The 15,420-nt window shown below is 43.5% G+C and overlaps 1 protein-coding gene across 7 annotated transcripts in view; it reads left to right on the top strand.

The window, feature by feature from the left end:
* tcf12 (transcription factor 12) overlaps positions 1-15,420 on the top strand; it is a 58,621-nt gene that overhangs the window by 31,294 nt on the left and 11,907 nt on the right. For all 7 annotated transcript variants that reach the window (XM_040165263.2, XM_040165245.2, XM_040165254.2 and 4 more), the window contains exons 9-12: positions 11,911-12,010; positions 12,378-12,517; positions 12,971-13,112; positions 13,303-13,373. In XM_040165263.2, the coding sequence (XP_040021197.1) occupies positions 11,911-12,010; positions 12,378-12,517; positions 12,971-13,112; positions 13,303-13,373 (453 nt within the window). The remainder of the gene's footprint in view (positions 1-11,910; positions 12,011-12,377; positions 12,518-12,970; positions 13,113-13,302; positions 13,374-15,420) is intronic.

The raw sequence follows: 15,420 nt of genomic DNA, 5'->3' as shown, positions 1-15,420 counted from the left end.
TTTTTAATAAGAAGCAACTGGTTTATACCCTTAAACAATAAAAGGGTTTTTTTCTTATTATTTGTTGAGGGAGACTGAGACGGGATTTACGTGTCAGAGCTTTGATAATCGTCACCTCTGCTGCTGTTACTCTGAAATCAAATATGAAACAGGCCGTGCAACATAAAAGGCTGGCATGTGTTTTGTTTCTGGATTTGTATTTGAAAAGAAGTTTGTCGGAGCGCGAGGGAGCGAAGCGCTCACTGACAGCAGCGGCAACGTGTTTTGCCTTCCTCTTGAGTAAGTGATATATTTGCGGTCTTGTCAGACGGAGGGAGGGAGGTAGAGAATGGTCGCTTCACGGGTTGCATCTCTTTGTTGTGTAAATGGAAGCTGTGCTTTTATTCGACGGTACTTAACATATGGGCGCAGGTGCGGTTCTGTGACTCATAAGAGTACAATCAAGCAGTACAATGTTGGATAGGGAAGGAAAAAAAAAACAGTGAAAGAGCACGGGATAAAATGCAGCTTCTTCTTGTCACTCAGTGCTGCTCAGAAGAATAAGCCCGGAGCTCGGAGGAATTGTCCCAGTTAGTCTTTGATCCCGTTTGAAAGAGAAAAGGATGGTAGTGTTGAATAACGGGCTATAGGCATCTTGTAACCTGCCGACCGAGAAAGGGAAACATGAAGCTATTTCTTTAAATAGGTGCTGCATGTGGAAAACGTTTGAGTGGGACGTTGTCTGGCATCTCTTAAGAGGTGTTAGGATGTTGCTATTGGAGGAGTAGCTGAGGCATGAACTATTTGAAGGTGTGAAGAGCTACTTGTGGCCCTTGCAAATGGTTAAAGTGACTGTTTTAGATTGCAGCATGTCCAAGTACGGTTATCAGCCAAGACCCATGTTTGTGTCCCTGTCCCTGGAGGCAGTGGGGGGATGGGGGGGGTGGGGAGGGTGGAGAGGGGCGGGGGTGGGGGGGGCTGAGGTGTCGAGGGGAAAGCGCACCTGGAGTCAGAGCGACGTTGCCAGAGGCAGCTGTGTGAAGAGCCGGCAGCGTACCTGTGCAGCATGAATGCAGCTGCCGATGCCACTGAAAGCTTTTTCTTGTGTAAGCAAGCGCGAGAGCCTCACCAGAGACATGAATAAATGCTTGATTTAAAAAAGAAGGAGATAATACAGCGCTTCCTATCATTTTGTCTACTGCTGGGAATTTTTATTATTTATTTATTTCATTCTCAAATCCCCCTTTTCCTCCAACTTGTATTCTTGCACCTCAGTCTCAAAATAAATGTTGTAGTTTTGAATTACATGGGCAATATAAGTTGAGCATGATGTGTGTGTTTATGTATCTTTGTGTATTACTGTGTATCTCTGTGTGTACACTACATGATGGAGCTAAATCAAAATATTTACGGGGTGCATCCTCGGTGCCTTGAGGCTCTGACACGGCAGTGCATGAGGATGTGAAGGCTATCTAGACAGGCCAGCTGGCCAATTGCAAACATTTAAATGTTTCTTCAACTAATATACAGACACACACAAATACCTTCCTCTGTGGTCTCCTGGATACGTGCTTGCAGACATGGGATACGGCCGTTTTGGTTGTAGTAACCAATTCTTGTTATCCGCCGTTGATCTTTGATTTTCCATCTAACCAAACACAGGATTGTCTTGTCGCATCTGGACTCAGATGAGTCCAGAAATAAGGACTAACAAATTGTAGCACTTAAATTGTACCTGTGATGGCTCTTATCTATAGAAAGTTGTAAACAGGCTTATTTTATGAAATTGCACTTTCTTGTTTCTTGTTCTTTTGAGTTTGTATCCTTATGGTTGAAATGCACTTTGGATGAAAGATGATTGATAGGACTGGAACATTAACAAAAAACTTTTCTTACAAAGTTCTAATGACTTTATACCCCAGAGTGGCACACAAACATCTTTAAAGCGCTCAAGCATGGAAGCTTTGCTCTTATTACTGTAGCTGCATTCGCTCTAATTGGCTCGCTGCATTTCTTGACTGAATGGATGAAGTGAACGCTAGAGCGAAGGAAAGCGAATGTTGTCATCGGATAGAGGATAGACAGGCTGCTGCTCTGAAGGATGCTGATGGGCAGCTGCGTGGACACCTGTCTGCCAGGAGGACTGGAGACAAAAAGAGAGGGAGGGAGAGAAAGAGAGAGAGAGAGAGAGAGAGAGTTTTGTGGCTTGTGGGCAAAGTTTCATCTTGTAGGATATTTATGGGAAGCTGCAAGGGCAGGGTGTGTGTGTGTGTGTATGTGTGTGTGTCTATTTGTTTGTGTGGATTGTGTTTTTTCCCCTACCCTCCAAACCCTTGTCAGAGACACTGATCTGACAATTCCTCCCTGGCTTCGTTGATGATATGCTGCAGGATGAGAGAATGAAAGGGGTGGGCTGATTCAGCTGCACCTCGAGGACTTTTGCAAGCGGGAATCTTGAGTGTCGATGACAAAATAGATTGACATTTGCTTTTGACAGATCACTCAGACATCCTTGTTTCTGAGAGATTTGTTCCGTGTGAGCTGAGAAAGGAGGCCGGCTTTAGGCTGAGATGTTCTTTGCAGTGCTTGTCTGCTGCATGACATTCAGAAGATATATGTGATCTCCCTTTCCCCCCCCCTCTCTCTCTCTCTCTCTCTCTCTCTATCCATCAGTCTGCAACAGCTAAGACATGAGACTACTACTACTATTGTACTACTATCAGTGACCTAATGTTCGTTTGGCTGGGGAGCAGCTCTGTGTTGATTCCTTTATTTGAACCACAGCAGGCCAGAACGCAGTATCAAGGGTTGGACTGTAGATAGAATGCACCGGTAAAGCCCCGTGTAAACAGCCAGGATCACCCCAGGCCCATTAAGACTTGAGGCACAATGAGATTTTAGAGCCACCCAGCAGGATGGTGTAAAGCTGCACATGCAAAAAGAACTCAACCAATCGACACTGAGAGGGTTAAATAATAAAGAACGGATGTACATGCGTGCAATATGTTCTGTGTATTTATAATATAATCACCAGGGAGAGACAGTACTTGATTCATACTTTTAAATTGCAGCCAGTTGAGGAGGAGAGGAAGCATTTTAGGCGAGTTTTGTGGCTTCAAATGCAGGAAACTGTTGTGAACTCACTGCTTTGGCCTTTCAGTGATTGTTTTGGGGGGTTTTATGTTTCGCACCGTGAGTTTGAGGCTTGCTACTCTCATTGAGTTCACGCATATAAAACCATTGGCAGCAGACAAGCTCAGACAAGCAAAACACAAGCTTCCTGCCCAGCTCAAGATGACACACCAGACATGAAAGGGATTGCTGGGTCTGGATGTGTACGAAGGTCCCAGCACACAGGCGCTCATATTGCACAGGATAGCTGTCATGCATTTCAACTTTTTCATCTGCAATACTGCTATAAATTACTTGTAATTAATTTGAGCTGTGTAGAAATTTGTAGATGTTGTGTGTGAACAAGATGAAGAGGTTATTTTAACAAATTAACAAATGTACTGTTCCTTGTTTCTTAGTTTTGCAGAAACCGGCCTTAATGGGATTTCAGTGTGTGCAGCAAATTGTCTGATGTGTGTTCTACATGTTATTGCTTTTTGCTCTCCCTGTGCTTTTAAGGGGACAGTATTTTAGGCTCTGACCTGAACCAAGCAAGTGAGCACCCCGGAATGGCCTCATCAGATGGCTGATTAGATCGACAGCCCTGGTTTGGCAGGGATGATGCTGAACAGTCGTGGCCACCTCTGGGACCCTGGCCTTTGTGTTTATCTTTGTTTGGGGCGGCTGAAATTTACCACTGACATTAGAGGCTGCAGATAATGGATCAGGCAAACAAGCCAGAGGCCTGACCCCTTTCATCTACCAGGAGAACAAGGAGTTAAAAGCACAAAGAGTACAAAAATAATGCGCAGATTAAAGTCATTACTCATATTCAGGCCTGTTGTAAATTATTCATGTAGGGCTTGCGTGAGTTTACAGCATTAATGCAAACCTTGATTTCAGATTGCTGGCAGGCTCAAGAACACAGCCTGTCAACAATCTGTAGAGTGTTTGTTGTTTAGAGACCATCTAAACCAGGCCGCTGTGAGAGTACATCATCGCACCACACACGGTTCACGTCCTCCCCCAGGTTCTTAACTCCGGGATGGTTTTGTGTAATGTGATGCGTGTGAGAGGGATGAATCAGATCAGTCCCCTGTAATGGTGATGATGGTGATAGCGAGTGACTAAACTGCTTAGTTCAGGATGAGTCCGTTAGAGGTTTTCACGAAAGCCCGGTTCCTCTTTTTAAATATACGTCTGAAAATCACCACTGTTCATTTCTAAATAGTTTCATAAACAACGTGGATTTCGTAGACATTTCTTCAGAACATACCCATGTAATTAACATTTTTGCCCCACTGTGCTTAACAACTGGCCAGGGGCACACACGGGCCCATCATGGGTGCAGGGTGGTGAGCAGCCTGACTGCGCATGTTGTCAGAAGATGTTGTCAAGATTTTGTAAAAGGACGTGAAATGAAGATTTAACAGTTCATGTATCATCATATTGATTTCAAACGAGTGGTTGTGCCACTGGTCTTTTCTTGAATCAACCTGTTCATTGCTTTCACACTTGGGATTTCTGGTCCTGGTTCTGCCCGAAATGAAAAATCACCTCATCTTTCCACTGAAATTAAGCCGTTGGAAAAATGAACCCCCACTTTCCCACCGCTGAATATTAACCTCTCTCTTCACATGTGTCTTAAAGCTTTAATTTAACAAACGGTAAACAAAGGAAGCTGGTTGTCAGGAATAGTAATGTTTTTCAGGGTTGTAAGTTTGTCCGGCAAATGGTTTTGAACAGATGTCCAACAAATGTGCTTTTATTCTTGCCAGCTTGGAGATGGAAGGAGTTGGTGGCTTTTTTACTTTTTTTGCCGTCAGACTTTTAAAGCACTTTAAATAGCCGTGTTCAAAAGCTGCTGTGCCCAGTTATTCATCTTTGTATAGCCTTTTAAGCGAGATTTGAAACGTAAATTCCTAATGGATGCCATCAGTAACCTGATTATATTTGCATGACATTTGGACATTTGCTATCAAAGCACGTCCACTGCGTTTAAAAACTGCAAATCCCCAAACAAGTTCTGAGTCTTTGTATGATAAAAATATTTTCTCAAAAGGTTATTATTGAAAAATCAAACTCTGTCAAACAACACACCTATTTAAAACATTGTTTTTATTTGTTCTCCTATAGCCTGTTGTTATCATTATATTATCATGTGATTTCAAATAACATCCCAGAATATGATTTTCCCCCCATTTATTGTCTTAAACTTATGAGAGCAGGGAATTGAGAAAGAGTCTAGAGGAAGTGATGGTAATTCCATTTCATTTGAAATTTCAGATTTCAGTTCATCAGGACTTCACTCATTGTATGTTGCTCCAAACAAGCTCCACATTACCTGTGTGACTTCTTATACGTGAAAGGCTTGCCATCTGTCAGGGAACTCATCCACACCAACCACCGTCAGTCACTCAGTCCTGAGTTCAGCAGCACGGCATTTAACGTTTACAGCTGTGACACGCCGGCATTCCTCCTCAGCGACTCAGACCTCTGTGATGCAGAGTGATCCTGTCAACGAGGTTTCTCTCCGTGCTCCTCTTCAGCGTTGTAAACGGGTCACACGGGAGGGAAGTCACACTATTAGTGATGGAGTCTCCTCTTTGCTTGCTCATAATCTTTGTCATGCCCGTGATATCTGCACGTTGTACTCTGGGCCTGTTGTAGGGTGTTGAGCTATGCTGCTGCTGCAGCAACAAACCTCCACAGCGGTGGTCCGGGTCCGTCTCCTGTCAGAAATAATGGGCTTTGGAATACATACAAATATCAAATAGATCCACTAAGAATATTTGTTAAAGGGGCAATGGTGAACTTATCCATCTTAGTGCTTATTGAAGCTTGAATAAAAAAAGAAGATGCAATGATAATATTTCCAGGCCGCCTTGGCCTGACACATCATATTTTTGCTGTCGGCTGTGTGACAGTGATTCTTTGTGTCATTAAGAAGGTCTTCAAAAGTCTTAAATTAGGGGTCTGAATCCCTCCCTCCCCGTCTCTGACTCGCGGGCAGCCCTCCCACAGTTTCCAACAGGAAACCATCTTCCCGCCAGATGATATCATCCCTAAATCCAATCCTGAGATGGGGGTGATCTCAGCCTGTGGATTTGCTCTGTGTTTTTCAACACCCAAACAAATCCCAAGAAAAGCATAATTTGATGACTCAAGTGTCTCCAGAGAGTGTGAACAGGTGGGTGAGCTGAGCCCTCCTCTCTCACACAGCGGGTGTCCGTCTCTGTGAGCCGGCCTTCTGTCAAAACTCAGTCAAATGTGTCTATGCATTTGCTCTCAGCAGTTACGGTGTGCTCCTCCACTATGGATCTACAGATCTCTGAATTATCCTGGCACTGAAAAAACAACTACAAAAATATTTCCCATCCTAAAGCAATTTGTGCAGGTTTATTGGTGATTGACACGAGGGACATCCTCAAAAAGTCACACTAAATCTAAGAATATGTGCATCATGTCTGTGCATTGGACTGTGAGAAGGAGGGCGCATTGTAATGTAAATTGCGGCAATCATGCGCTCATGGTTTATAAAGTGCCTGAACTGCATCTATGAGCTCCAGCTGTTGGTAAACAGGCCAAATCAGCAGACCAAACTATTTACTATATTAACTGACTTCCTGTTGTTTTCACCGCGTCGGCATGCACCTGTCCCTCTCCTCGCTGCCACTACCTTTGCCTCATCGTGCTAAAAACTCCTGAACTGAGTTTGCTGTGAATTGTGTTGTGATTGCTGATTCACTCCGTTTAATTACTTTAAACCTTCTCACTACTCGACAAAGACATTCTCGCTGTGTCTCCTGCAGAGTCAGTATTTATAGAACAGCGAGGACTGGGAGGAAATGTGTGCACCATTTCACAAATGAATGCCCATCTCCTCCTGCTTTCATGTATTTCCCTCAGACACCGTGCTGTGTGTCTGGACTTGTTTTAGGCCCCTTCAAACACTTCTGTCCTGGCCATTTCCCTTAAAGCCTCAACTTAAAACGGCGCAGGATATAAAGCAGCCACCGCATGTAGAGCCAGTGTTTTGGACGAGTTTAAAAGAGTCCTAGAGAAGAAAGGGGGATAAATAATAACAGTACTAAAAGGTAAAGCATAATAAAGCTCTAGTTTTCTTAGGGAAGTGGAAGCTTTCATCTCTCTATAACAATAATGTTCTCAATGTGTTTAGTCCGGGGCCCTTCGAGTGGCAGACATGAAAGGCCACAGTGGGACTGCACAGACCTGCTCTCACTGGAATATGGTATCTATCCTCTCCTTTCTTCTCCTCTCCGCCTCCTCCCCCTCCCTCCCTCCACCCGATGAAGGTAATGGGGAGCTTGGTGGCTTGCAGTGACAGCAAACCATGTTAAAATGGCTGTCAATGCCCCCCTCCCCCGTCCGCGAGGCCCCCCCCGGGTTTAGGAAATGGAGCATGATTTTCATGTTTTGACGTCACGCGCCCCCCCCCCCCCCCCTTGCAGCTGTTGCATGCTTCAGACTCTGTGTTTACAGCTACTCAGCTAGGACTCACTGTGCCACACTCTCATATTTCATACTTCATAAATACAGTTTGTCCATTTTCATTGGTCCCCTCATTACCTGGATTTATATTTATGGATTTGCTTTGTTTAGTTTTTTCACACTTCACTTCAGTTTCTCTCATTGTTTCCTACTTGATGTGTAAGCCATGTGCAGGGAAAAGCGATATAAGCCATATTCCTACCTCCCTCCCTGGAGACTTATCACAAAAACAAAAGAGATTAGACACCCTGGATTAAAATTAGTGGAAGATAACACATATTTGTGCACTCATTTGGACGCTTTTTAATCCTGTGTATTAATTAAATCCTGCTTACAATTAAATTATTTGAATTCCAGTTTGTTGGGGTTCCCCTCCCCGAAAACCTACAATTTCCTTTGCTTCTTAGTAAATCCACTCACACATTTGTTTTCTGTACCGCCCACTTCCCTTTATCTCTTCTACACCCACCTTCCCACTGCCTCCCCTCCCCCTCGTCGTCCTTTTCCTCTTTGCATCAGCACTTTGAGGCTTAAGCGAGGGATGTACCACATCGGCCACTCCCTTCTGACAGCCACCCCCTTCCCACAGAGTGGAATGGCACAGTCCTGCTTTGCATAAGTTTCCTCTGAGTGGGTTGTGGTTGGAGGCCAGCACTGGAAGAATTATTAAACCCTTTTGAGCGGCTTGGATGTTTGTCCAGAGAGAAAGCTAGTGTGCTGCTGTGCTGTATCTGTATCGCTTAAACTGAGAAAGCTATAATGTATTGCGCCTACCCTGTCCCAGGAATGGGCAGTAACTCTTTAATGTATTACTACAACGGGAAATCGGTGAGTAGTCTCTTTGGGAATGTGTGTGTGTGTGTGTGTGTGTGTGTGTGTGTGTTTGAGACAGAGAAGAGCTGGAAGAAGTGTGTGTCTGCGGCCGTCTCAGTGTTCCTCTATAATTTTAGGTATTTCATCTATTTGAACATTGAAGCACTGTGTTCTTGTGTGTGTGTGTGTGTGTGTGTGCCTAAGGCTTCCCTCTCTGATTTTCCATTACATCAGTTAATGCTGTGTGACAATAGAATTTCATTATAATTTTAAAGTTTTGAGCACTTTTGTATGCTGCTTTGTAGCTGTGTACAAGTTAATATGCGAGGCAACAAATAAGAGAAAACTTGTGCCATTTTGAAAACTTTTTATACATTTTTTTATACATACATACGTCTTGACACAAAAAGATTTTTGCAGACTTGAGCTTTGACTGTTGAAATGATAGCAAGTGGGAGTCTGAGAATGATTCAGAGTTAGAGGTCCCTGTTGAGGTTGGACTTTCCTGTTTGCAGATCGAGCTCTAAGCACAAGTGTTGCTGTTTCTCCATCTGTCTTTAATCACATTGGCATTCTTGACACCACAGGGAGCCTAATCTGCTTTCTGAACTTCCCTGTAATGGTCTCTCTGATTTAACTTAGTCTGATAATGTTTTCTGTGTGAGGAAGACTTTAAGAATCATTATGTCTGTGAGTGTGTGTGCGCATGTGTATATGTATGCATGTGTTTGTTTGCTGCACTTTACGGAAATACTTTTTCAATAAACCTTAGGTTTTACGTAAGGATGTTGGAGTTTGTGGTGAAGTAGTTGTTTGTAATTATAGTATAGTTCTGAAGATGGCTGAACCAGTTCTGTAGCATTTTTTATTCATTCTTAAGTGATAATCCTAAGAAAACTACACAGGAAGATTTCCACCTGTCTTTGGCTGTGCTGTTGTTACTATTACTGAAAGAGCAATCTTTTATAGTTATTCTATTGAAAAGGTAATTTTTCTCACGCATGTGTTTAAAGTTTTCCTTATACCCTGTTACGCCATTTCCTCTTTGTTCCCGCTGGATGTATGATGACTTTGATCTTTTTCATATTAAGTATTAACAGGCTTGTGTTATAGTTGATTACGCGGAGAAAATGGATAACATGTGGAAAGATCAAGCAAACTTAACTATCAAAAGCACATGTTAAATAACTTTTTTTTGATCCTGTTTTCTTTGCAAAGATGAAGAAAAACCCAGTTTGCGCTCATTCTATTCATCTATTGGATCCACATTCATTTATTATAGTGCAGAGCTGCATAGCGGGCTCACCATCTGGAGCACCGGGCCATTGGCCTGTGAGCTGGTGGCACAGAACCAATACAGATGGAGCCGCTCACTGATCTTTCTTTCATTGAGAAAGATCTGTTTTAGTGAAAACCCTGCAGGGATGTTTGGAGCATGTTACCCTTGTTTTGATGAACAGAAACAGAAGAAGAGCGGAATGTCATGAAATGAGATCTGAGAGGTACATAGAAACGCAAGAGGGATAGCGTGTGTTGTTTGAGGTGACGGTTGTTGTGTTGTAGTGCAACAGGTTAGCACTCATTGCCGGAGGCTAATCCTTACATTAGCACTGAAGCATGCGTGCTTGTGCAGTCGGGGGGGGAATACATTCTGTTCTATTCTGTCTTGTGAGTATTTACCTACCTGTGGTTTTATAATTTACCTTTTAAATATTTAGAAATAAATTCCTCAATCTAAAAATATCTCCAGTGAATGATGGTCTTTTTCATGGCTTTTAATGTAATGACAATACTGAGCTCTTTTTTCCCAGAGAGCACTGGCTCCCGCACAAATGTTCAACAACGCTCATTGTTTATTTGAGGTGGCGACGTGTGTGAGATTTGGACTTGAAACTAAATTCCCCAGTGATATGGTTCAATTTTAAATAATGACATACGGCACTTTGAACTCTTCTCCTTGAGCTCCCCGAGCCATAAACCTTATTATCTTTATATTTTTCGGGAATTGCCCTTCTTTTCCTGTTATTGCGTTACATCCCGAGTGTAAGTTGTGTTACATGAACTTTAGAGGCAGACGGGCTAAGAGACAAGGGGGGAGGGGGACAGGATGTATTCACTTGTCAGTTGGCAAGACGAAAAACTGAACAAATAACGCAACACATAATCTGATGCAGCTTATATTCACCAACTGTTTCTATTATCGCCAATTTATCACAAATACTCATGATGTAACATTCACTTATCAGGAGGGAAAATGATTACGCCATTGTTTGTCTTACTGTTATTTATAATCGTTACAAATAACTGTGTTCATTTGGTGTTTGTGACACACGGTTACTTGCTTTACTAGTGAGCCTCAGTTCAGGTTATGTGAATTGGGCACAAATGGGAATTCATTTGTTTTAATATAAAATACCCCAAAGGTACTTCAAACAACCGGTGTAGGTCTGTGTTGGTGTGCTGATCCGTGGGAGTGACAGCTTTTAATTAATGGGCTTGTAAAAGGAAACCCAGGTGGGCCCTCTGTTCCATAGGCCGGCCAACGAGGCACCCAGTGTTAGGCGATGGTTTATTAATGCTTCGACTGGTTAGCCCAGGGTAAAAAGGACAATTAGCATTCCCGCCGCCATATGCTACACATTGAGCGTCTGACAGAGGGAAAAGACAAAAGGCCCGGCCTCCTAAACCTGAGCTACTATCAACCCCGGGCACATGTGTAAACCAGAAGACCCACGAGAGACCCCCCCCCTCCGGAGCACTTTAATTACACTGCCAGGCAACAGCGCGCTGGAGTCCCGAGCTCACTCAGCAAAGCCCCACACAGTCTCACTCGGGCCGCACTCTGCGTTGAGGTTGTGTTCTGACGGGCTGTGAGTAACGTTGGTCTGCGGCCCTCCAGTCCCTCTGTGGGATGGAGAGTCTCTCTCTCGCGTGGTCCGTTCTCGTCCCCGCACCGTCCCTCCATCCCCCCATCTGGGGTGGATGAAGTCAGGGACCACGTCGCGGGTTATTGGCCTCTGGTCTGTTTGATCCTCCCGCCTTGCTTGGCACACACAGCTGTGAAACAGCAGGCCCATTGTGCCCCTCCTGTCACTGTACATCCACCAGCTTGCAGGTAGCAATATGAGGAAAGCGAGGCAGGCTGTTTTTGTAGCAGTCATTTGATTTCTGCCTCTTTGGGAATCCTGTAATTTGTCACGCATTTAGTGAGCGGGTGTCATTATACTTCCATTAGAGGTTGCGTTGATCCGAAATGCAAATACCCCCGATAATCCACTCCCCGGCTCCCCAGCTTGATTGCTTGCTAGCCATTAAAGTGTGTTTGTGGTTTTAAGGGCGGATCCGCAGTACATGTGTTTTTATCACATACTTGGATGTACCCAAAATATTAGTAGTGATACTTCCCATGAATAAACATTCAAAACACAGCAGTTTTTCACAGGTTTCAGCATCATCTTGTGTTAGATGTGCGTAACATTTATGTTTCCGCGGCAGGTGTACGCACCGTCTCCAAACTCGGAAGACTTCAACAGAGATTCACCTTCCTTCTCTTCTCCCAAACCCTCCAGCAGTATGTTCGCAAGCACTTTCTTTGGTAAGTTCAAAAGTTTATAATTTGATTCTTGGCCCACTGGTTTCTAAATGACGTATTATTTAGTAGTATTTCCATTAGTTCTTATTTCTTAGAACATCATTTGTTAAATTGTTGTCATTGGCAGTGACATACGAATACCTCAATACTGTGATAATTTTAAGACAAAATTTAGTATTTGATATTATGAAGGCTGCTCAGTATTTACTTCCGTGTGACTGAAAGAACAGATTTTTATCTTTGTGTTAGCTCAGCTGTGTTCAGGATAGGGATCGGAGGTCGGAGGTCAGCGGCTGTCTGACACTGTGTCAAAACTAAAATGCAATTTGTTCACAATAATAAGCTGAAATGAATCATGCATTATCTTCAGATGGCACCCACGGTTCGTCTGACCCGTGGAACTCGTCCAATGGGATCAGTCAGCCCGGGTACGGGGGAATGCTGGCCGGATCGTCATCTCATTTGCCACAGTCCGGAAACTACAGCAGCCTGCACTCGCACGACCGTCTGGTAACTAATATTATGAGCATTTAAACTCGTGTCATAAATGATTGTTTGTTTATTTAGTATCAAACTAACGTAAGAGATCTAATGTGAGCAGCATGCAACTGATTTTTTCATCCATCCACCCACTCACCGTTAGAGTGAGAGTGCGTTCTAAGTTGTTGTCTAGATATTATCAGTGGAGAGACTGCTGACCCTTCCTGTCAGTGTTTGATGTGCCTCAGCTGGCGTCACAGGGAGCCTGCAGATGCTGCCTGCCCTCTCTTTATCGCCGTCCCTCCACCGAGTAACTTTTGCTTCATCACAGCCCGGGAGATGTCAGGCGGAATATAGAATTCACAGAATAAATAAAAGCTCCACCTCTCTTTATCTCTTTCTTTCTCTCTCTCTGATGCACACACACCCACACAGAGAGACACATTTGTGACTGAAATCATTGATTTGCTTTTAATCTTTCAGAATTATCCCGCACACTCTGTCTCCCCGGACATCAATGCCAGTCTTCCTCCCATGTCCACCTTCCACCGAGGCAACACCAGCACTTCTCCATTCCTCACCGAGGCGCACAGCACCTCCGTCAACACAGTCGACGGGGTCATGGGTAAGTTCTTGTGTTAAGCGCTCAGCTACCTGCTCCGAACGTCTAATTCAATGCCTCCGACGGGGTCACCGCCGAACATTCATTCAGCTAAAGCAGAGAGTCAGGCGGTGAGACAGCTGCTTTGTGCACCGTGACCACTCGTCATTTGTCAGAGTTTGCTGTTACAAAGCTTCCCTCTGTGTTTTCTTAGCTGCTGCAAATCGGGGGAACGTGGCTGGAAGCTCACAGACCGGTGACGCACTGGGCAAGGCTTTAGCCTCGGTGAGTTAAAACCCCACATTTGACTCTGACATTCTTTCACAGCGTCAATGGGTGTTTTTCAAAGCGCACTAGTACGCTGGTTTGGGGTGTCTTGTTCAGTATATCATGTTTACGTGGAACGAGATAAAACCTGGTGGTTCATATCATCTAAGTCATGTAGTATCCCGGTAGCGTGATCAGGCTTCTCAAAACTTTACATTGGCAGAATGTTAGAGACATACTACAAAAAACCTGGTCGTGGCCCGGCTTCACTCAATTTGTTTTAAGAATGTGCTTTAAACAACACAGAAGTGTGAGTGTGTGCTCACGTCTTCTCTGCACTCTACCCTACAATTATTTGTTATTTTTCTGCTAAATAAAATAATGTTTCTGTCTTTAAAGAAGTTGACCTCAGTAATCGTGCAGGGAATTAAGTGCTATACTGACTGCTGATTAAAAAATAACCCAAAGGACAGGTTTGTAGTGTTTTTTTTGGCCTAAGCCTGGATAACTGTGGCTTAAACTAAGAGCATTCAAGAAAGGGAATTGTACATCGGAAATGCTCTTAAAGCCAGTGGATTACATTTCACTTTGGAAAACCATCCCTGAATATCAGTGACATCCTGTCATGCATCGCATTAAGTGTTTAATTTGCTGTATCTCTCATAATGGAAGGGAATGCGTACGGTTGTACTGATTCAGTCTTTATGGTGTATAACAGGGCCCCAGAGCTCCATCATAACATATTTACAGTATAAAAGAAGATATTTAACAATACAATCGGTTCCAAATACGATTGCAGAGAGTATCTATCGGGCCTCATTTTTCAACTAAGGAGGATATTTGCGCAATAATGATAAAATCAAGCTTAAGAGCAACCATCAACAGGTTTAACATTCACCTTTTGAACTCCACTTTAGTAAACATGTATATTTCTGCTTTCTTTGTGCCTCTTTTAAATTTAAAAGTCTACACCTTTAAACAAATGTCCTTGTATTTTGTTAATCATGTTGCGTAGACATAATGTGTGCACTGACACTGGAGTTTTCAAAATGTCTTTTTTGTACACGCCCTTCGCAGAAAAACGTTCAGGAGGGATGTCTCTCATCCGTGTAAAGACAAACTATGAGAGTTTGGCAATGCTAATAACAAATTAAGTCCTTTATATTTGCAGACTCAATTCTATTAGCATGACAAAGAGGGAGTGAAATGGACACGGTTGGACTGGGTGGGGGTGGGTGGATGAAGCAGGGGGCACAAGGGAGTTTATAACTGCTGTGGCTCAACTCCACGGGCCGCCCTTTGTAGAGCTTTTGTTCTTCGTCCTTTTAAATTGGCCGTGCTTATTGGCCCCATGCCGCCTGCGGGAGCGTGACTGATGATGAGGCGGAGCTTTCATTTATTCCACTAAAATGAGCCATGTTTCATTTTGAATGCAACGGTAGTAGCCAGGGAGTGAAAATAATAGAAAGTCACATATCGTCGGGTCAGAAGTCGCGGAAATAAACAGCTGGCTTTTGAGAAACTGAGAAATATTGGGATATATTTGTGCTGAGTGTAGAAAAGCGTAAATAGTTTTTATTTCCTTGCTTTAGAAAACAGTCTATCGCTCCTCCTCTACAGTCCATTGTAACCTCCGTCCTGATTCTCCAAGTTGATTGAAAAAGTTAAGCCCGGAGATCAAGATTGAATAAGGAGATTATTTATAATGAGCGCATTCTATCCTCCTCACAGAAGTCAAACGGTTTCCTGCAAGCTCAATTTGATCTTAACTTGGAGGAGAAATCTCTGCGGATCTTCTTTTTTTCTCTGCTAATTAGTCAGGATCCACCAGTAATACCCTGAGTTCTCTGAGACATGTCCCTTTATGTCACAATATCCTTTTATTACAGGAGGGGAACAAATCAGGGATGTGAGGGATGTGTTTGTGCTTTAATCCAGCATTTTTTGAAACAAGTGAAATCCCTGTGGACGTTTTCTCGACGTAATCTCCTCGTTGTTTTGATTAACATGTCAACCTCAAACTCCATGACCTTGTATGTAACCGGCAAAGAAAGGATGGACACAT

Source organism: Gasterosteus aculeatus, chromosome 12 (assembly GCF_964276395.1).
Source record: "Gasterosteus aculeatus chromosome 12, fGasAcu3.hap1.1, whole genome shotgun sequence".
Lineage (NCBI taxonomy): Eukaryota > Metazoa > Chordata > Actinopteri > Perciformes > Gasterosteidae > Gasterosteus > Gasterosteus aculeatus.
Note: the sequence above shows the minus strand (reverse complement) of the source record. Positions and strands in the feature narration are given on the sequence as shown.